The sequence below is a fragment of the Dermacentor silvarum genome, chromosome 1 (genome assembly GCF_013339745.2).
Source record: "Dermacentor silvarum isolate Dsil-2018 chromosome 1, BIME_Dsil_1.4, whole genome shotgun sequence".
Taxonomy (NCBI): Eukaryota; Metazoa; Arthropoda; class Arachnida; order Ixodida; family Ixodidae; genus Dermacentor; species Dermacentor silvarum.
Window position 1 is genome coordinate 62,506,516 of NC_051154.1, and position 22,073 is coordinate 62,528,588.

The window sequence follows — 22,073 nt, forward strand, 5'->3', positions numbered from 1 at the left end:
GCTTGGAGTGCGCACGCAAGAGAGGAAGGCGACCGGAGGTGCGCGGACTTCGTTCGCTCGCGGGGCACGGGGAGAAGGCGACGGAGACGGTGGAGAGTTGCGTTCAGCTCTTGCGGCTGCTGCCGACGGAGCTGCTGCGCAGGCATCGTATCTTAAAGCGATCTGCTACGCGGCCGAAGTGTGCGCCCGTGGGAGACTCATCTTCAAAGCGATCTGCGATGGGTACAAAGGGCATGCGTCGAGTGCCAGTAGCTTCGTATGCGCTATTTTTTTTTTTTTTTTTTTTTTTCGACGTTCGCGTTGAAGCGAGAGAATAGACAGCGCGAAGGTCAATTTGCCTGCGGTCATCGAGTGAGATGTGTTTATGTAACCTGTGCGCGCGTGACCCCGTGCTTATTTAGTTAGTAAGCGCATATTTACAACTTTATAAGGCCGATAAAACTAACATTTTTACTTCATATAGCGGTCTTATTAATTTGCTATTGCAATCGATGCTCTGCCTTTTGGGCGAAACTGCGCCATTTTTCTTAAGCCGCTCTAAGCCTGGTAATTTTTTTCTCTTTGGGGGGGGGGGGGGGGGGGAGTTTTTCGGACTGTTCGGTTTTTCGGACTCCTCGATTTTTCGGACTATTTTTCAGTCCTCGCGAAGTCCGGAAAATCGGTCGGCTACTGTAGCGCCATCTTGTGAAAACTGTGAGAAACAGCGTTTCGCTGCTGCTTCAAAAAGCAGCTTAAAAAAATCACATTTCCGCAGAAAAAACATCAATTCCGTGATTTTTCGCAGAATCACGGAAAACTAGGGCCTCTAACCATGCCCGTAGAGCATGGTTCATTAATGCCCCATACACACCGCACGAAAATTTTAAACTACCGACGCTCCTACAGACTTGCTGTACCATCTAGTTTATTGTATAAGAACAAAAGTTTCACTTTCTGAGTGGTGTTTTTTTTCTGAGCGGCGCGAGTTTTAATGGCTGTAAAAAAGAGTGTCATTTGTATCGTTTGATTGTGAAGATTGTAGATGCTTCGGTCGCTGGACCTTTGTGTGAATGACGTTCTTGTGATTCTGTTGCGAACTCAAGTGATTGTTTGGATGCATCTAGCATCGGGGAGAGAGGATGAATGTAGTTCATCAGATTTTAGTTCAGATGAAGGAGGATACCTTCAGAATCACTAGGCAGTTTCTGCTACGCATAAAAATTTTTTTGCTACTCATGTTCCTTATGATCTAAAATTTTATTTTAGTTGAAACTCTCACGTTGATGCGAAAAAATTTTGTATATTTGATTTTATTTCCCTTTGTTTCATCTTTTTATGTTATCAATGCAACAATGCAAATGTTTAACCATTTTTCATTACACTTAATTTCCCCTATGCGTTTTCTGGCCTCGCTGTCTGTTACTTCATATTTCTGTTGTTAAAGATTCAGGAGGAGGTGCTTTTAAAACTAGACATGTTTCAGGCTGTCCAAGAAGGTGTTTCAGTATCCCCCTAAGCTGCAGTTCTAAAAGAAGGTGTACCTATGTTAGGGAACCAAGGATTATAAATGGAGGCATAGGTGCTATGACTGAGGCAGTTATGAATACATGAGAAATGAAAAAGCATGCACACAAATGCACACTCACACGCTCATTCTGGGATGTTCACTGCTGTGTTAATGACATTGTTCATGTAGAATAATGAAGTTTACGGCCAAAAACTTGTCATGCATGCTGGTGATTATGTGCAGTAAACTATAGTTATAACGGAATCACTTTATTCAAAATATTGCTTCATTTGAAATTTTTCATTACCCCTACCGCGGTGCGGTGCATGCATTTTGGGCCGGATTATTCAAAGTGCAGGAGCAACCTGATTTTGCTTAATATAAAATGCCAAGCAGGAAATCTGCACATGACCAGTCTGTTTAGCATAAACAATGGCCCTTTGCATTTCTCCCGACCAACCTGCCAAGGTAAAATGCGCTGCAAACGTCACTTCGCCACTTGGCGGCAGCTCCTTAGTACTAACATTCACGGGCGTCGACAGTTTCGTCACGGTCATGTCGTGGCAGCATGAGTGCAGCTTTCTTTCAATATAAGTTCAGTAAATTTCTGCACTGTTGGATTGTACATAGTGCTATGTTATGGCTATCTTACTGCTCCTACATTATTGAGGGAATACTGGTTTTAAAGAAATTAATTTCGTGTCCTGATTACGTCATTATTGCGAGGATTTACTGTAATTGCTATCACGATTAGAAAAGAAAATCAGTTGTCATAACATTATCGAGCTTTGATCTCTTTTCAATTAACAGCTTAAACGTGGTACTTGATTTTTATGCTTCAAGCTGGAGGGAAAAATACAAAGTGAAAGGTCTGTGTGAACTGGTAGCAGTGCATAATTTTACATTTATGGTGCACTATTAGATATGCCACTAACTAATTATGGAACAGCATGTAGAGGCTTACAGCTACAAAGTAGCAGTCACAGTGGAAGCTGTCACAGGCGACGCTTTTGTGTCATTGTACTCTGCTTTGAATTATTCTGCAGGAACGCCTGGCCCATCTAAAAAAACAGTGTCAGCCACATTTAGTCCAGGCAGCGCGTTCTTCAGTGGAAGGTATATGTGCCAAAATATATCATATGTCTGTCGAAAATGTGAAGAAGATACGGGAAAAGCATTGGACCATTCTCAACCAGCATGGCATCGAAGGTAAGCAAGAGACCTTGCAATTTTGTAGAACCAACATTAAGGGCCATATACAGTCAAACCTCGTTAATACGTAGTCGGCCGGGAACGGCGTTTAGGTGTGCACTAAACTATATACTGATTAACCGCCAATGTCAGTTTAGCGGCTACTTACCAGCCAGAAAAGAACTACGTCATGATGCTCTCAACCATACTCTCAGACAGGCTTTATTTGCGGGTAGGCAGCAAAAAATCGGTTATCTTGACTTGCCGCGATGACGGCATCTTCGAACAGAACACTACGACAACACCATGGCGGAACGAAGAAAAAAAAAATTTCATTATCGCAGTTTCACACGATAGGCAAAGCATCTATTGCGATTGCAAATTAGTACACAACGATACGAACTAAGGATAGTAGTTTTGTCGGTCGTATAAAGTTGTAAACATTCGCTTACTAAGTTAACAATCACGGTGTAAAGCGTGCATAGGTTAATATGAACACATCTCTCTCGATTACTGCGGAAACTAGATATCACAACGCTGGAGTGACGAGGCGCGGCAAGAGCAGCGAACGAATTGACCTTAGTGCCGTCAACGCGAACCAAACGTCGAAAGCACAGCGCACACGAAGCTACCGGCACTAGTTACACTTTGTTCATATTGCAGATCGCTTTGAAGACGAGGCCCGCACGGACGCGCACTTTCTCCACGTCGCAGATCGCTTTCAAGATAGGTGCCCGCGCAGCTGCCGCCGAGCGCCCTTCTCTTTCTAGCCTCCCTCGCCGTGCCTCGTGCACGACAGAAGCACGCTTCCGCCCCGCTTTCTCCCTCACGCTTGCGAGAGCTTAAATTGAGCCGCAATCGTCGGCTGACCCTTGCAAGATTTCACACAGCGTACAGCACACAGGGACGATGTTACCGTGTTTAGACTTTAGATGGAACCTCAAAGCAACGACCATGACCACGGCAGAAATGCGCCTGGAGCGTCCATATGATTGCTATCACAATAAAGTGTTCTGCACGGTTACTCTTTGATTTGGATTGGATTCAACAGCGAATTCGCACCTCCTACCGGCAGCTTCTTCACGTTACCGGAAGCCAATCTCGAAGGCCATGCTCTTGTGTGCTGTATTTGGTAACAGCTGTATGATCGGGAAATGCGTCATGGTGGCCATGTTTGAAGGTCCCTATCGCTGGCGGCTGTCGTCCGGGCGTCACAACTTAAGAATCGAACGTCTTCGTACTTGAGATTTTGCCGATTTTGTGCCTGTGCTTGTAGAACTAGAAGGAAACTAGTAGGCACTAACCATTTGGTGGCAAATGAGCGTGTACGGCTTAAGCGGTCAGGCAATACATGGGGTTCAATGGGGGCTGGATGGGGGAATCTTCGCGACTACGGTTAAGCCGCAATTACACTTAAGCGGGTACGTATTAACGAGGTTTGACTGTATTGCAATGCATTTGTCACTGATAATTGTTAGTGTATTAAATAAGGTTGAATCCTACCACAGTAAACTTCGTGGGTCTCATTTAAAAACTTTTGTTGTCACAGAACTTCGTAGACATGAAACTTCATAACCATTAACATGGTTTAAGGGCAGAAAAAATAGCTTTAATTCTAAAAGTCTAACTTCGGCTTGCTTGCACTTTCTGCAAGCAGTGCTCTGACGTGGATTTCGCATTCTGTTGTGCGAGCCATCGCAAATCGTTGGCATGAGCTTGTGACAAACCGCCGTATTACAGTTAAACCTGGATATAACGAAATTGACAAATTCCCAAAAAACTTCGTTATAAAGAGGATTTCGTTATACAGTGAAAGCTCGTTAATTCGCACCTCATTAATTCGAACTTTCGGGTTAATTCGAACTGATGCTCATGGTCCGGCCACAATATATAGGCGTCTATGGGTTAACCAACTCATTAGTTCACGCGCGCATCGGCTCCTCTATCGATAATTCGAACTGCGCGCCGCTGCGTGGTGGTATTTTATACTGCCGCCGCAAGCTTTCAAGGCTCAACGATAGATGGCGCGAGCGCAGCGGCGTCACTGTCGTCATTGCGCTCGCTCTTCGCATCGTGGGGTCGTTCGTGCCGGACGTGTCTGCGTAGTCTCCGTGTCCTTTGTGTGCCGCACGTTCAGTCGCTAGGCCTCGTGTACGTCAGAACTACGAAGTCGTTCGGTGCCCTGTCGCTACGATGTGACGCTGCTCACGGCCTTGCATATGTTGGTGCGGGCCTGGGATCAGGTCACGGCAACAACTGTTGCCAATTGCTTCCGCCACAGTGGCTTTTGTGTGACCAATGAGGGCACAGCTTGCGAGCCCGACGAGCGCGAGGCCGTGGTCATTCCTGCCGGATTGCGGGATGCGCTGGAGGACGTGACCTTCGACAACTACGTCGATGCAGATCGCTGTGCAGCGGTCTGCGGCACAATCACCGACGATTATATCATCGCGCAGGTGACTGGTGGAGAAGCGCCCGTCGTCGATGTAGGTGCGGATGACGAAGAGGATGATGCACCCACGCGGCCCTCAGCTTTGGAACTAATGGAGGCTATGCGTGTCGCGCGTCTATTCTTCAGCTTCGAGGAAGACGCAGAGGATGCTTTCTGCCACGTTCGCGCGTTGGAAAACAAGGCTATGGCGATCGCATTCAAAGAAGAGAAAGAGACAGTGATCACAGATTATTTTCGCAAGTAAATATTTTGAGTGATTTTCCAACAACCCGGTCTCAATTCCTGCTTTTTTTTCAATGAATTTCGTTAGTTCGAATTTCGGTTTAATTCGAACTCATTGGGCGTCCCCGCGAAATTCGAATTAACGAGCTTTTACTGTATGTAGGTTCGGCACGAAATTTCGAAAAAAAAAAAAACGCTTACCGTATTTACTCGATTCTAACGCGCCCTCGATTGTAATGCGCACCCGTTTTCCGTTTTCGTCGAAGCACTCATCCTTGGAATGTCACACCAGGTACTGAATGCGTGGACGCGTGTCGTTTCGCACAAGCGCGAGGCATCGGAAACCAAGAGCAAGCATCACGATGGCGTCGTAGTGTCGTATAGTGTTACAGTAGAACCCCGCTGTTATGTTCCCGGGTGCTGCGTTTTCCCGGCTGTTACGTCGTTTTCGGCCAGTCCCAGCACAGCTCCCATGGAACTCAATGCATTGGTAACCCCGCTGTTGCGTCGCAACTGTGGGACCATTCCCGCATCATACGTTGCGAACTGCCACCCCGCGCCGGCCCGAGCGGCCATTTTGACTTTTCATGTCGCTTGGCTTGGTGGCTTGACGATGGCATTGGCGGCCCAAAGTGCCGGGGGCGACAACTATGACGTATTTTCGGTTTCCGCCAGCAAAAGTATGGCCCTTGAGATCCGTATTTGCTATCTAAAGATGGTGTATATGACGCGTTCTGGCCCTAAAATTGGTTTTGGCTCACAGACGTTCCGTATAAAGTCCAAGGGCGATAACGCAGTCGCCACGTGCCGTATGCTGTATGTGCGAGTGAAAACATGCAAGGGAAGCCGACGACCGCGTCTAAATCTCGCGCGTGCACGAAAGAAAAGCAGGGAGGAAGTGTGCCTTCCGTTGCACTCGAGGCACCGGCAAGGGGGGAGGGATAGCGGGGCGGCGTTGTACTGTACTCTGGCATCAACTGCATACTGCGCAGCGGCGCACGGTCGCGCGGGCCGTATCTTGAAAGCGATCCGCGTTGGGGCAGAGTCTAGGCAGTGTAGGTGCGTCGGCGGCTCGTAGCTTTGTGTGTGCTGTGTGTTCTCGGCGCTCAGTTTGTGTTGAAGCGATAGACAACAGCACGAAGGTCACTTCGCTCGCTTCTTCAGCGGCGCTTCCACACGCCACCAGCGTTTGACAGCGTGTGTCCGCACTCATCGAGTGTGATGTGTCACAGCATCTGCCAGTGTGTCGGCAACATCAACTGGAAAAGGAGAGTGCCAGCTTGGCGGGCTAGGCCAGCTGCAGCAAGCGGCAGGATCAGGTTTGAATGAAGGGAGGGGGAAAGGTCACGCCCGCGGCGGCAAGATCTCCGGGTCGAGGGATGCAGGCCCGCCTCGCACACGCTCGCACGCACGCACACGTGTGCTCGCTTCGCATTCCGTCGCTGCGGAGAAGGTGCTTCCGGTAGCTGCTCGTGCAAAAATGACAAAATTTGGGGCGAAATGTCTAGGTTGTCGGCGGGGGAAATTCGTTATATCGCGGGGGTCTCCCGTTGTCACTTCGTTACGCAGAGGTCTCAAATACATGTGCTTATATGAAGTAATGGCGGGGAATATAAAAACTTCGTTCTATCCAGGAATTCGTTATATGGAGGTTCGTTATAAGCAGGTTTAGCTGTATATCAAATGAGGTGTGTCTATAAACGTGGTGCCACTATAGTGGGCATGTGCTCTGTCATAGCATCTGCACTGTTCAATAAAATGAATTATCGTGAGCATTCCTTGTGATTTCTTCATTGCTCTTTTCTTTGCTAACGACTATGTGGGAGTCGGCCTCGATCACTAGGTTGCTGGTACAGCAGCTGCATACCAATGAATACCACGAAATTTTAAAGCAGAAATCTCTCTGGAACAACAGAAACTCTCATGCGCTGTTGCAGGCTTAGGATGTAAAATAATGTAGTTTTTGATTGGGCTTTGATAATGAAAGCGGCACATTACCATATCGAACTATGCAAAAGCTTGTTCTGTTGCCATGTTGTGATGAACAATAAATGACACTGTATTTGTATTTGTAGATGTATGACGCATTTGGCTGTTCCATTAACTTTGCTAATGGTAATTTTGGAATCGTTCATAGATCGTGGATGTTAGCATTCATTTGTCAACATTTTCGGGCAGATATATTCCGGCGCAACTTGGACGCCTGCCCTGCACTACACTGGGGAAACTTGGGCACTCTAGTCTAGTGTCTGGCACAGTCAATGTGACCAATGGTGTTTGGCGCGCTATGGCGCGAGGATAGAACCTGTCCTATCTCACGCCAGACTAACTAGACCAGAGTGCATCGCGCGCTAGCTTGGCTGGCCGGCAGCATGCTGGCCTACAGTTCTGGTGCACTGAACAGAGCATGCCAAGTTTGCACTTTCACCAAACACAAAAGGGCTTGTTCGCCGCGCACTTGTGCACATTTGTTGCAGCAATAGCTGATCATCGCACTGTTGCAGCACACATTCAACACGCTGAACTACAGTAGAACCTCGCTAATACGTTCCCGCTTAATACGATTACCCGGCTCCTACGTTCACAATCGCGAAAAATAAATATAACCCCATAGAGGAATGTGTTAATACAGTTCCCGGAAAATACGATTATTCGGCAGAAACGTTCAGCATTGCGGTTAACTGCGGTCGTATGATACGTTCTGCAGCGAACAATTATTCAGGTGGGCAAAAAGGCCGCTCTCATGTGCTTGTGAAGCACCAAGTGGCAGACGGCTGCCGCGCGGCTTCTCTGCAGTGCTTGTTCGCCCGAAGTAACGAAGCTGCGACAGCAGCGGCGAGCGAATTGACCTATGCGCTACCTCGCCCCTCGCTTCAACGCGAACTACTAAGCGGTGAAAACAGGCGGACGCCGCGCTAGGACTCACCGAGATCGTAGCGGAGGTGGTGGCGGACGAGGCGTCTGAAGATGGCGGCAAGAACGAAGGCTTGTGCCCACCGGCAACCTTCGCCGAAGCCCTTGCTGGCCTGAAAGCCTTACAAAGCTTCTTTCACACGAAAGACAACGAAAATGCGGACAAGGGATGCAATGTGTGCAAAAGGAGTTGTTCCTGTCCAAGGGTGGGACACACCAGCAGAAAATACAGCCGGATCTCGATAATTCGAACTCGAAGGGGCCGGAAAATTTTTTCGAATTAAAAGGACTCATTTTTTAACGTATTTGTGCACCATAGCGCTACATACGAACGGTGCGAGTCGTGAAATATCGCGGCGCGCAAGCACATAGCGAGCGTGGGCCACGAAACTGCCCACACCGGCCAACGCTCGCATCCCGATAGCGCCTCTTTCTCTTCACAACCACAATCTCTCTCTCTCGCATCCTGATAACAGCAGTGAACGAAACTTCAGGGAGCGGGCCGCCGACGCGCGTGCAGAGACCGGCGAAGGTGAGGGAGGAGGGCGGCAGGGAAGCGCATTTGGCCTCGGCAACCCCGTCCCTTCGGTGGCTCCCCTCGCCCTCACTCTCAACTCTCTCGTAGCTCCCTCATCTTCGACTGTCTCCGTGCGCGCCCGCTGCAGCTCCCGCCGGTTCGGCGGCGACTTTTCAATTGCTAGTAGGTACAGAGGAGGACTTCCGCTTAACACGTGTTGTCATGGCAATCGTGGAGCTCCTAGTCGTGGCCCGGCAGCGCATTTTTATTTGCGCCCAAGCCCAGTGCTCGACCGCTGGTGCCGCCATGCGCCGCTCGCGCGTACCATGTTTTTAGGTGTTTTTTTTTCGCAGAGGGTGCTTGAATGCAATCATATAGTTCGCATAAATGCCAGTTTTCGAAGCGTGGCTGTATGGCCTGGTGGTTACGACGCTTGCTTCGGGACCAGGCGTACTCGGGTTCGAATCCTGCTTTGGCTAGAAACTTTTTTTTTTTCTTGGTATCATGCTTTTCTGTTTATTTTTCCTCTCTGTTTGGCAGCGCGGTCGGTTGAACCCCGGGGCCGCGGCGAAAGCCGTGGTGCTGGGCACTGACGCCCGGCACCACCACCAAATACTGCTCCAGTCAGGTAGACTGCTCCCTCCCTGATAGTGAGATTATATTTGGATCATCAAAACAGTGATGCGTTTATTTAGGAATGCCCTCAATCCCTTAACAGCAGCCACAGTTGCGCCTTGTCACCACCAGCCCAGCGTGTTCTCCGCGTTCTCCGTTCCAACGGCGGCGGCTAGAAACATGGTACGCGCGAGTGGCGCATGGCGGCGCCACTGGTCGAGCACTGGGCTTGGGCGCAAATAGAAATACGCGGCCTGGCGCCAGCTTAGCCCGCTCCTCGAAGTTTCGTTTTCTGCCGTTGAAGCGAGCGTTGGCTGGCGTGGGCAGTTTCATTGGCCGGACTGGGCCTCCGTGTTGCTTCCATCGCGCCGCAGCCGCAGCGTTGGCTGAGTCGTCGGCACATACACGGCGTGTTCCGGCGCGACTCAGAAACGACGACCTTGCCATTTAGAGAGTGAAATTGTCGGCGTTTTTTTTTTTTTTTTTTTTTTCCTCCTCACGGCGTTGAGGGGTCTCTCCTAAGCTTTTGCTTTATGGCCATGTCGGAGCAATGCCAGTCGGAGGCGCCGCCACATGATTTGGCGTGCTGCTGAGAGCATTGTCGGTGCGCGGTTATGTTCGAATTAACCGTCGCAAATGCTTTCGTGTTCGAATTGAGGTTTGTTACGAGGTTCTACTGTATTTAGGGGGCAAATTTTCAATGATTCTGGCATGGTGGAAGCGCCGGACTACATCTGCGCCTTTAGTTTCATGACTCATAAAAGTAGCTTCTGAGTAACAATTTTTGCTTTTTTAGGTGTGGGTGAACAGCCTTGCCTTACAACTTGTTTGGTGCGTTGCCAGGTAGTCAAAAGCTCACGGGAGTTTTTATAGCTGGTGCATCAGACACGTTACTACTAGTGTTGTGCACTGCCAGATTTTAGGCTAATTGTCATGCAATTACTAGTAAATCTTCACACTGGACTAAAATATGTTTTCTTATATCCATTCCTAGAAAATTTATGCTTTGTTGAAATTGAATTTAAACTGCAGGTATTTACATGGGAATTACAATTATAGTATGTTGAAATATGTGTATATGTGTGTTGTTGTTAAGGCTAGCATACAAAGTAGTTCAAATTTTGGACATGATTTACATGGGCAATGTTGCAAATGCCTATTGCAGCTGAATGGAGTTGCTGCTGTTTAGTTTATTAGTGCTTATTACCCATGCCCTTGCTTTCATCGTCAAGGAGATTTTCAACTAGTATGGCTAACTGAAAGGAAACAGTGGTTGACTCAGCACAGAACCATAACGTTCAGTTAATGTCTCACCATCTAGGACAGTAAAGTTATTATTTAAAGGGACCCTGAACCACTTTTTACCAAAGTGGAGAAATGCATTTGAAGTTAAAATAGGCTGTTTCAGAAATACATACTACTTTGCCGCAAAAAGTACTTCAATGCATTCAGCAGAAGCAGAGTTATTGGCAATCGAACATGCCCTTCACGGTGCTTCCGCTCCTCTTTCAATGCCTTACGCTACGAAAGCTACGGCGGAACGGGGCGTGCCCACAACCCTCTAGTATCTACTGAATGTCACCGTGGCAAGCAGTTCAAATTTGATTTTGGATGTTAACGTAGATGCCACTACTTCCGATTTTGGTGCCTGCGACGTGCCAAACGTAAGCCAAATGCAGTTGTCCTCAGCAAGCCACAGTTGCGGTATCTACGCTACATAGCAGACCGTAGCTACATGCAACTTTGGTGCGGATGCACAGCGTGTGCTTTGTGCACGACAGGTCTTGAGTGCATGCTCACGTTCATATCCTCCAGTCTAACTGTGCCATGTGGTGTAGAGCGGCTTTGACCTTCGCTAGCTTGACCGACAGATAGTAGCCAAATCCAACTTGCGCATTTTGGAGCGCTATCCATAAGTCTGCCCAGGCATCTAACCAGGAGCGGCTAGGATTCAGCATGCGCTGGCAAGCGTGCGTGTGGTCTCACCTTAAGTTTCGCGTAGTTCGAGGCTAGTCGAGTGTCCTAAACTAGTCGAAATTACCGAGACATGTTGTCTACGACACCGATAAGTAGGGTGGCCAAAGTTTAATTTCTACGTGGGCAGCCACGGCTGAGTGTGAGCAGACGATAGTCGGCTTCTTCTGGAAGTGCTTAGTTATCGAAATTCAAAAGCAGATTTTCGCCTACTTCAGCCTGTCAATAAATAACTTCGTTAATAAATATACACAGTAACAGTAGGAAGAAGCGCACTGATCCAAACATTGTTCTTGATTGATGTCAGCTATTGGTGAATAACAGCTGTGTATGGAAATCTGCTGTATTACAAAATAAAGTGTCCAGAAAAAAGTGAGGAGTAGGCTTCTGTTGAAGAGAGCATTTGAAAGAAAAATGACTTCGCGCTCCGTTTGCGAGCTCCACGCACCGCGCACGGCTACAAAACTTGGCTGAGATTTTCACAGCAGCGTACGCTATCCATGGAGTAGTATGTTTTTTCACCAAGCCCGAGGGGTGGTTCAGGACCCCTTTAAGCAGTATAATTGTTAAGAAATTGGAAAGTTACAACCAATATACAGTAAAACCTTGTACAGCGAAAAACTTCGTTATATTGAGAATTTCGTTACATCGAGGTTTCGTTAATTTAATAGAACTAAGATGGGGGAAATAAAAATAGTTTGTTACATCGCAAATTTTGTTAAATCGAGATTTTTTATATTGAGGTTTGACTGTACATGCATTTGTAGGTGGTGGTACTTGCCAGTGCTAGCATTGTAAGTGGGCTCAACTGAATTTCCATATTGAATTTGTGTCTCGTGCAGAAATCACAAGCCCATTGCACGTGGCAAACCCCAAAAAAGTGTTCTGCTATCCAGTCCAGTTTGCCATCTCATCACCTCGGTTACCAGCAGTGGATGTGCTCACAGACAAAGACAGCACCCTCCTGCGCTACAAAGGAGAAGTTGTGCGCATCAACACACTGTACTTTCAGAAACTTGTGAGTTTTCATTGTTATAGGTTCTCTGGGGGCTGACTTTCTGCTTTTTGTTATTTTAGTACGTAGAACACTTATTAAAGATGGAATGCAAAGTTTTTAAAAAAACAAAACATGCTTGTGGCCAGGATTCTCTGCATAGAGATGGCCTCATTATTCCAGCCAATGTTCTTTTTTCAAGCACTTTAACTTCGAAAAGAATGTATGATAGTAATTTGGCACTTGTACTGTGCTGCATGCATAAGCACTTGGAAGTAGGAGGTTACGGCTACTCCAATATCACCGAATCGAATCAAGTAGTGAATCGAATTAATAGTGAATAGTTTTGTTATAAAAACCAAGTGAACCCAAGCCTCATGCAAATTTGCCATGACCCTCCAAATTTCAGGTTCTTTGACAGCTGGCGTATCATAACAAACCTGATAATAGAGAGTTTTAGCATGTCCGGTATTCTGGTAAATGCAGGCGGACTGGGCGTTTTGCTAGAAGGGCGGGAGGCATAAACGTGAGCGGTGCAGCCACCTGGTGGTCCAGAGCTCAACCAGACAAACACAGAGTAATATTGCAGTAACCAAGTGTATCAACTTTGCTGCTGGTGTTAATTTTCGTCAGCAACATGATTACGCCGCTGCCAAAATTTTAGACCAGCAGTAAAGTAGAATACACTTGTTAACATCAATAATAGCTCTGTAATTGTATGGTTGAATTCTGTGCCAGCAGCTAGTGTCACGACTCCAGAAGGTCATGTTAACACACGCACTCACCCGGCAACCCGCCCGCGTTTGTCGGAGATATGCTAAAACTCTAATAAAATGGTGCGGATGGTGCCTGCTCTCTTTATCGTTGGTGCCGGTTACGTGCGGAGCGGTGATCGAGTCACGTGTTGCGCGGTCCTTTCGTCTGTTGCACAGATTGCCTTTACGATAACCCAACTGTCGTAAAGTTGGTTTAGCCCTTCTGTATTTTAAAAATTGGAAAGAAAAACTTTCTGGTGTAGTGAATAGATTCCCGCAAAACCCAGGTCCACTATTAAATTGAGAACCTCATTGGTATTCAGTACAACAGAACATCACTAATTCATTAGTTTCAGAAAAAAATGAAGAAACAAGAAAATACAATCCTATTCAACAGGAATTCTATTGCTAAAAAATATTTTCCAGATCTTCATATACTAGAACTGAGCTGTAATCAGTGCTGGCATACTAATTTGATGTTACTTTTAATAAGAGTAGACTGTACTGAGTATTGATTTCTATGTACCTAAGTTACTGATAGCTTGCAACATTCTTGTTGTGCAGTGCAGTGCAGTTGTGCAGTGTTATCCTGAGCATGTGCAGCACCATATATTCTTGCCCAAAATTTGTAAGCATTAAATTTTGTGAAAATTTTTTAGTGCTATTCCATATTCGATTTGATATTCATTTTATTTTTCTTGATTTGATTCCATATTCAATTCAGAATCTACTACAGTCGACGTCCGATTTCCCGGACGCCCGAAATTCCGGACCTGCCTGATTTCCCGGACTCATCTGTGGCACCGTCAAGTTCCCCATAGAATCAATGTATTAAAAAGTCCGAAATTCCGGACGCTTATAGCCTTTGCCATCCGATTTCCCGGACTTTTTACTGTTAACCGCCGACCCAAAGTCACCACCGACGCCGCCATTTTGGTTGTTTTCATATCCTCGAACCCACCATACTCGCATTGCAGGTGTGGCCAGCAGCACCTCCGCACCGCGCCGCGGCTGCCGTAACCTCGAAACCGCACGTGTCAATCCGTTGCCAGCCGTAGCTTAGCCAAGCCAAACCTCACTGTGTTCGTTCACGTGTTGTTTTGTCAGCTCTGCGGTCGTGTCTGCGGTTGATCGTTTGCTGCTGCGCGCCATCTTCAGTGATCACGTTTCCCGACCTTCAGCATCCACCGAGTTCCTAGCTGTTCCGCTGCCGGCGTGTCGATTCCAGCCGGGATAACCTTTGAGGGCTTCGCCGACGCTGACAAAGACCTCGAGCTATGTGCGGAGTTGACCAATGACGAAATCATTCGTCAAGTTACGGAGGATTCCGACGACTCCGACACCGAGAACGAAGAGCCAGCTCCTACACAGCCAACGAGCTTGGAGTTGACGCAAGAACTGATGACACTGTCATCGGATGTACAGCGGCAACATGACGTTGACTGAAATTGAGGCAGACATGATCGCGGGCAAGCGGACCGTGCAAAAGAAAATAAGCGACTTCTTTGCGCCCAAGTGCTGACCTATGAGGTAGCGCCGGCCACGTCGTATTTTTTTTAATAAACGGCTCTTTTCAGAGCCACCTAAACGATGCATTGGCTGAATAGCAATGGGAATCTTGTACTCCGGCCGTGACCCTCTCCGTCAGCGAAAAATATCTACCGAAAAGGTGCGTTTTCACGTGCATTCGTTTTTCCGGACTGCCCGATTTTCCGGACGTTTTCGCGGTCCCTTGAGGGTCCGGGAAATTGGACGTCGACTGTATTCGGTATTCACACACCCCCCTACTTAAAAGCGAAGAACTGAGTAAAAATGTGGTAAGGTCTGTCTGATGTGTGGTAGGGGACCATTCCAAGACTTCGCTTCAGCAACACTCGCAGTGCCACCATCAGTTGCGGTCAGCACTAATACCTGAAAGTCATTTAAAATTTTGATCGCAGCAATACATTGGTTCCATGGAGAATGCAGCAGTGCCTTGGGGAAGTTTGAATAATTGAGTAGGTCCAAAAATTCGGGCATCCGAAAAGTTGGTTAGTGACTCTGTTGCTATGCTTTTGCATCTTTTTTGCACTTGCACAAATTTCATACAAGGATGCCACCATCTCACAGATATTCATATGTAACAGTGTAACATGAATTGAGCCATAGATGGTGCTGGAAGATGCTGGTATTCTTTATTTAAATGCCCTGGCACCATTAAAAATTGGCAATACCAGCTGTGATGTGAGGAGCTTTATTTACACCAATTAACTGTTCCCTTACTGTACCCAAAGAAAACTTGATCAGTTTGATTTACAGTTTTTTGACATGTTAAACATTACCGTTGGAATTATTTGATGAGTAACGCCACGGACCCTATGGAATGACGACTATACTTTAACTATTGGTCAGATTTCACAATTTTTGGCACATTTGGCAGTCTGGCAAAATAAAACTTTGACAGGAGGTATCGTCGAAACTAGCCTCCAGTGTTACTAGCTCTTTCTCAATCAAACACAAAATTTGCGCTTTGTTTGACTTGGCAACATAATTTGAAATGACAGCAGAGGCACATACTGAATAATAAAAGAACAGACGTTCGAGCGCAATCACACAATGCAACAATGCAAGAGACTGCATTGACAGGACTACAATTCCTCCAGCGTGCCCTTGTAATATGATGTCTGTGTTCTTTGAAGCTTTGGTGAACACCGTTTCAACTTAATCTGTTATGCATTCTGATTTGTGTAGGCGTCTCAGGAAAGTTATGATGCTTTACGATGGACCCGTGCTGGTTGCAGCTCAAGGGAACATAATCCGCCCTTCCTGCGTTTTGTACAGTGCGTGTATTCATCGATGGCATCGTCTACTACATACAGTTTGCTGTGCTGTCACCCTGCTCCCACCAGCTCCTTTTAGGATGGGATTTCCTTGCTTCTGCTGCTGTATGTTGTGGGCAAGGTCTTGTACATATGACTATTCACTCGGCGATGAACCGTACCAGTTGCTTCGTCGGCTCGCTGCAAAAGATACCGAGCTACCTCTAGGCTGCTAGGCTGTTAGCAAATGCTGACCATCACGCCGGACGTCATCGACCATGGCGATGTGTTAGTGTTACCTTCTGCACGTAGGATCACGAAAGGGATAGCCACTGTTTCAGGCCTAGTTAGGTTTGATAATGGTTCTGCACTTCTCGCCGCAAGGAACACAACACCTGAGAAAATTCTCCTTCTAAAGGCACCACTTTGGCTTGCGTTGCTGATTCCTCTCTCTGTCATTCCCCTTAAGGCTTCTCCCTCTGAAATCTCTCCTGCTGGGCATTTTCCCTCTACCTTCGCTCTTGCTGCCGTAATCAGCTTGGACTTGACCCCTTTGCAGACGCAACAGCTACTTGCCTTGTTGAAGAAGCATGAAGGTTCATTTGACACCCATTCTTCGACATTGGGACAGACTTCCGTCACAGTGCATCGGATTCAAACAGACTGCAGATCCATCGTGCGTCACCGGCCGTATCTCGCTGTGCGTAAGATTATTGAGGAAAACTTCGGCAACATGCTGCAACGTGAGATAATCCACCCCTCTGCTAGCCCTTCCGTGGTCGTCTCCCATCGTTTTGGTCTGCAAAAAAGATGGCTTCGTGCGTTTCTGTGTCGATTACCGAGCGCTCAACAAGATCACGCGCAAGGATGTATACCACATGCCTCGCATTGACGATGCCCTCGATTCCTTGCAAGGTGCCAAGCACTTCTCCAGTCTTGATCTGCGTTCAGGTTACTGGCAAATTCTGATGCAAGAAGCCGAGAAAGAAAAAACAGTGTTTGCAACCCCAGATGATCTTTTATGAGTTCAACGTCATGCCCTTCAGCCTCTGCAATGCTCCCGCAACTTTTTAGCGCATGATTGACACCGTTCTGCGTTGCCTGAAGTGGAAGACTTGCTTGTGCTATCTGGTTGACATAGTTATTTTCTCATTGACATTTGCCCAGCACCTGCAATGTCTGGACGAGGTTCTCACGTGCCTCACTAACGCTGGTCTTCAGCTCAACACCAAAAAGTGTCATTTTGCAAGCAAGATGATCAAGGTCTTAAGTCATATTGTGAGCAAGGATGGTATTATATCTGATCCTCATGCTTTCATTTAGCGTGGAAGCTTGGGCGTGTTGGTGATTCATTGGCAAAAACACAGCGCAAAAAAGACACGGACATGAGAGTGTGCGTGTCGCTCTCTCGTGTCCGTGTCTTCTTTTGCGCTGTGTTTTTGCCAATTGCTCATGCTTTCAAACAGAAATACAACTTTCTGTCATTTGGAAAAACAGATTTCCTCCCGATGCACTGAAGTTGCGGTGAATAAAAAAAGTCTGTTTCGCCCAAAAGGTGAACCATCGAAAGCGATGGCAAATTATTAGACCGCTATACGAAGTAAGGATAGCAGTTTTATCGGCTGTATAAACTTGAAAACATTCGCTTACTAAATAAATTAACAAGCACGGTGTTACACGTGCACAAGCGAACATGAACACATCTCGCTCGTTGACTGTGGAAAGGAACTGTCAAAACGCTGGAGTGACGAAGCGCGGCGAGCGAATTTACCTTCGTGCTAGCATACTTCTCGCTTACCTACAAGTGGCGAAAACATGGCGCGCGATGGACTTTCCCCATCGCAGGTTGCTTTCAAGATAGGGTGAAGGGGGTCATATCGCCAAAGTGGATCGTCGAAGATTACGTCCTGCTTCGGTCCACTGAAAGCGTTCCGCATTGCTTTGCTGGCGAAAATCCTCTTGTTCTGTTTGTGCCAGTCCCGCATGCAAGTTTCGGATTCTCCGAATGCCCGTGATGCAGCCCGATTTCCGTCCGTCTCCGCACACGCGATCAGTTTCCTTTTAAATGCGGCATCATGATGAACTCGGTACTTCATGCTGATAGATAGAGCAGACGCTGAGAACGTGAAGACAGACGGTAGACTATTGCCTAAGCACGTGTACTCTGCAGCACACTGAGGAAGCTACGATAGCTAGGCTCGACGCGCGTGCGAGGTGGCCATTTTGAGTAAATACGGTATTCGTTAAAAAGCGGCACTATAGTGGCATCGCCTGTTTGGTGCCATTACGATAACGCCACGCCGCACGCTGATGCGACACAGGTCAAAATGGTGACGTCCCTCGTGTACTTCAGTTCGCTACTGGCGCGGCTAGTAGCGGCTGCGATACTGACTTTTCTAGATGGCACTAACTATGCACCATATTTATCAGTTTCAGTTAAAAACTGGCGCATTTTAAGAAAATCCTCGAATCTAAGCCGACCCTAGAGTTTCGTATACATGATTATTTAAAAAAAGCTATTGGCCTAGATTCAAATAAATACGGTAAGTTCTACATCGGCTTCCGAAGTTGCTGCCTTCATTCTTCAAGCCATAATCCCGCGGCACGGTCCCCCTTGTGTCCTTCTGAGCGACTGCGGAAAGACACTCCTTTCCGAACTGTTAGTTCGGAAAGAGCCTCTGGCACCACTTACAGGACTACTCCAAGTTATTATCCTCAGACCAACGGCCTGACTGAGCGGTTTCATCAAACGCTCTCTGACATGACAGCCATCTATATTCAACCAGATAACAGATATTGGGACACAATTTTGCCATTCTTCACCTTCGCGGATAACACTGCCGTTCAACGCACAACCGGTTACTTGCCATTCTACCTTGTTTATAGCCGTTCACCCAGTTCCCTTCTCGATGTTTCTTCTCTGCCCCTCTCAAGGCGCGTACACACTAGCGCCAAAAACACATGCGGTGCACCGCCGGCGGCAATACGTGCGCCGCGTAAGCAACCGCGAAGCAGGTTTTTCTTGCCGCGGGAAAGATCGGTCCTGGACCGATTTTTTGCGGTTTGCGTGTGCCGCGGATGAAGGAGAGCAAAGAGAGCGCCCGCTTTCGTGATGTACGCGCGGGAAACTGGTTTCATGCGGACCCGCCCGACCGCTCGTTTCGTACTCGCGTTCGGTGTCAGCCGGAAACTCGTTTCGCACTATCGCCTGCACGCGGAGCTGACGGATAGTTCGAGAAGGGGGAGGGGTCTATGCTGTCATGTGATTGCTGCAGCGGCGCACCGCCGGTTGGTGTGGCCGCCATGCCACAGTTGCGTTTTATTGCCGCGCGTGCCGCTAGTGTGTACGCATCTTTAGTCCACCTCCATCTTCCTGCGAAGAATGTGTTTCCCGCCTCGCCCATTGTCGCCAGCATCAACACCGAAGCCAGACACCAGGACTGCAAGGATCATTATGACGCATCTCATCGCATAGTATTCTACCAGCCTGGCGATGAAGGGCTGCTCTGGACACCAGTTTACACTCCTGGGTCGTTCAAGATGTTTCAGTTTCGGTTTATTGACCCCTACACGGTCCTGGAAATGACTTATCCTGTTAATTATCGTGTGACCCCTGTTGTTTCCTCAACTGACTGCCGTTGCTGTTCTACCGAAGTGGTCCACATTTCTCGTATGAAGCCCTTCACGCGGCGTTCCCCGTACCTATCTCGCGCGGAGGAAATTAGTGTGGCCATTTATTGTGCACTTCTTCATCATCTGTATATTATCATCATCATGTGTGTGCCCTTCATCTTCATAGTGCGTGCGGGCGCATCATCAGCGTGGACTATGCCGAAGGCTGTTAATGCCGGTTGTTGATGCCGCCCTCCTTCGCCGTGTCTCTTAGGCTCAATAAAGGTCCGCCCTTACTGCGACGTCACAATTTCTGCAAATGCAGCCTCGTTAATTCCAATTCCTTGTTAATTCCAAGTCGTCCTCGCTTCTCAATCATCCTAAAAAGTCCACAGATCTCTTGCATGCCACTCAGCACTCCGATGCCTCGCGGCCGGTACATACTCCCTTCGTTCTCAGCCCTTCCCCTCCGGCCTCTGCGTTGGTGACTAGCAAACACTACACACACGCTGGTAGTTTCGAAAGTGCTGTTCAGCTTTTCAGAACACTCAAGGCCGTTCTCACGGACATGTAACTGCGTGTGCACGAATGAAATGCACTCAGCGTGGACCCGGGAATCGCACAGTGATGGGTCTTGCCACATGGCTCTTTATGCGAAGTGCGGATGTGGTGTGCAGGGGTTTTGGTAAATTCAAACTAATCCAAAGATCCGTCCAAGTGGAGGTTGGGGTTGGGTTCGTTTTGGCCGCTTGCGGAATCCTAAAATGTCGTTCGCAGAAAGCCTTTGTCTACAAGAAGACAAACCCAGCGACGCAGCATCTCCAGTTTGGCATCCCATGCGCACTCGGGGAAAAGGTTGAGTGCCATCCACGCTTTCTTGTGGAATGCATACAGACTGGTAGGCTTTTCGCATTCTTGAAGCAGAGTAGTGATCTGCTCTTGCCGATAATGAACGGCTGTAGTTTGCACGAGCCATCGATATGCGCAGCAAGCTAAACTGTAGAATACGGCTAATTTTTCCTCCATGGCGTGTATTGCCCTTCAGATTCAATATCTTGTTGGACAGCATCTGCCAAAACAGTGCCATTTCAAATTTGTAGGCATTAAATATTTATGCCGACATGAGAAGTGAATGCGCATTCATTAGAAGCGCACTTGCAGGGGCGCAGCACGGCACAGCGTTCGTTATACAGTTAAACCTGCTTATAACGAACCTCCATATAACGAAGTTTTTCGATTCCCAGCCGTTACTCCATAGAAGCACATGTATTTGAGACCTCTACGTAACGAAGTGGCAGCAGGAGACCCCCTCGATATAACAAATTTTCCCCTTCGACAAACTAGAGATTTCGCCCCAAATTTTGTCATTTTTGAGCGAGCAGCAACCGGAAGCACCTTCTCCGCCGCAACGGAATGCGAAGCGAGCGCACGTGTGCGTGCGTGCTTGTGCGAGGCGGCCCTGCATCCCTCGACCCGGCGATCTTGCCGCCGTGGGCGTGACCTTTCCCCCTCCCTTCATTCAAATCTGATCCTGCCGCTTGCTGCAGCTGGCCTAGCCCGCCAAGCCGGCACTCTCCTTTTCCAGCTGATGCTGCTGACGCGCTGGTACACGCTGTGGCACATCAGACTCGATGAGCGTGGACACGCGCTGTCAAACGCTGGCGGCGTGTGGAAGCGCCGCTGGAGAAGCGAGCGAAGTGACCTTTGTGCTGTTGTCTATCGCTTCAATGCAAACTGAGCGCCGAGAACACACAGCACGCAGAAAGCTACGAGCCGCCGACACACCTACACTGCTAGACTCTGCCCCAACGCAGATCGCTTTCAAGATACAGCCTGCGCGACCGCGCGCCACCCCGCTGTCGCTTCCTCCCGACTTTTCTTGCGCGCGCGAGATTTAGACGCGGTCGTCGGCTCCCCTCACACGTTTTCACTCGCACATACACCATACGGCGCGCGTCGACTGCGTTATCGCCCTTGGACTCTAGGGCAGGGGTTCTCAAGTACAGTCATCCCACGGAACCCTGCTAAGCTCCATAAAGTGCCAAGGAACCCCCCCCCCCCCCCCCCCGAATCAACCGAATGTCGAGTTATCGAGGGTATCAAGAAAACAATAAACAAATACTTCACTACGTCATCACGCTTCTATTTACTCAATGAATCGTCAAATCTTGTTTCTTTTAGCACAAGACCAGTGCGGAAGCTGAAATTCTCTTCATCTCGTGACTGATTAGCGCTAGCAGCGGTGAAGGCCTCGCGACATCCTTCGCAGTGCGCGTTTTCATCTGAGACGCGCTTTGCACACCAACGGGCGCACATCTCGATTATTTTTTCGTCACTCAGCTGCTCGCCAACAAATTGTCCGTTCATCGCGATGTAGCTGGTGTTTTTTATCTTCGACAGCTTTGCACTGAATCAAAGCGAAACTACTGCTTGCTGCAACCGCTGCGAACGAAACCGCGGCCGCTATCGACGATCATGGACGGCGACTTTACGGTTCAGAAAGCAGGCGGCTGACGCACGCACAAAGTCAAAACGAAACTACCG

The 22,073-nt window shown here is 48.0% G+C and overlaps 1 protein-coding gene across 1 annotated transcript in view; it reads left to right on the forward strand.

Moving 5' to 3' along the window:
• Positions 1-22,073, forward strand: part of LOC119442736 (mRNA (2'-O-methyladenosine-N(6)-)-methyltransferase) — a 122,878-nt gene that overhangs the window by 32,305 nt on the left and 68,500 nt on the right. Inside the window, exons 6-7 of the mRNA XM_049662796.1 lie at positions 2,533-2,695; positions 12,213-12,388. Of these exons, the coding sequence (XP_049518753.1) occupies positions 2,533-2,695; positions 12,213-12,388 (339 nt within the window). The remainder of the gene's footprint in view (positions 1-2,532; positions 2,696-12,212; positions 12,389-22,073) is intronic.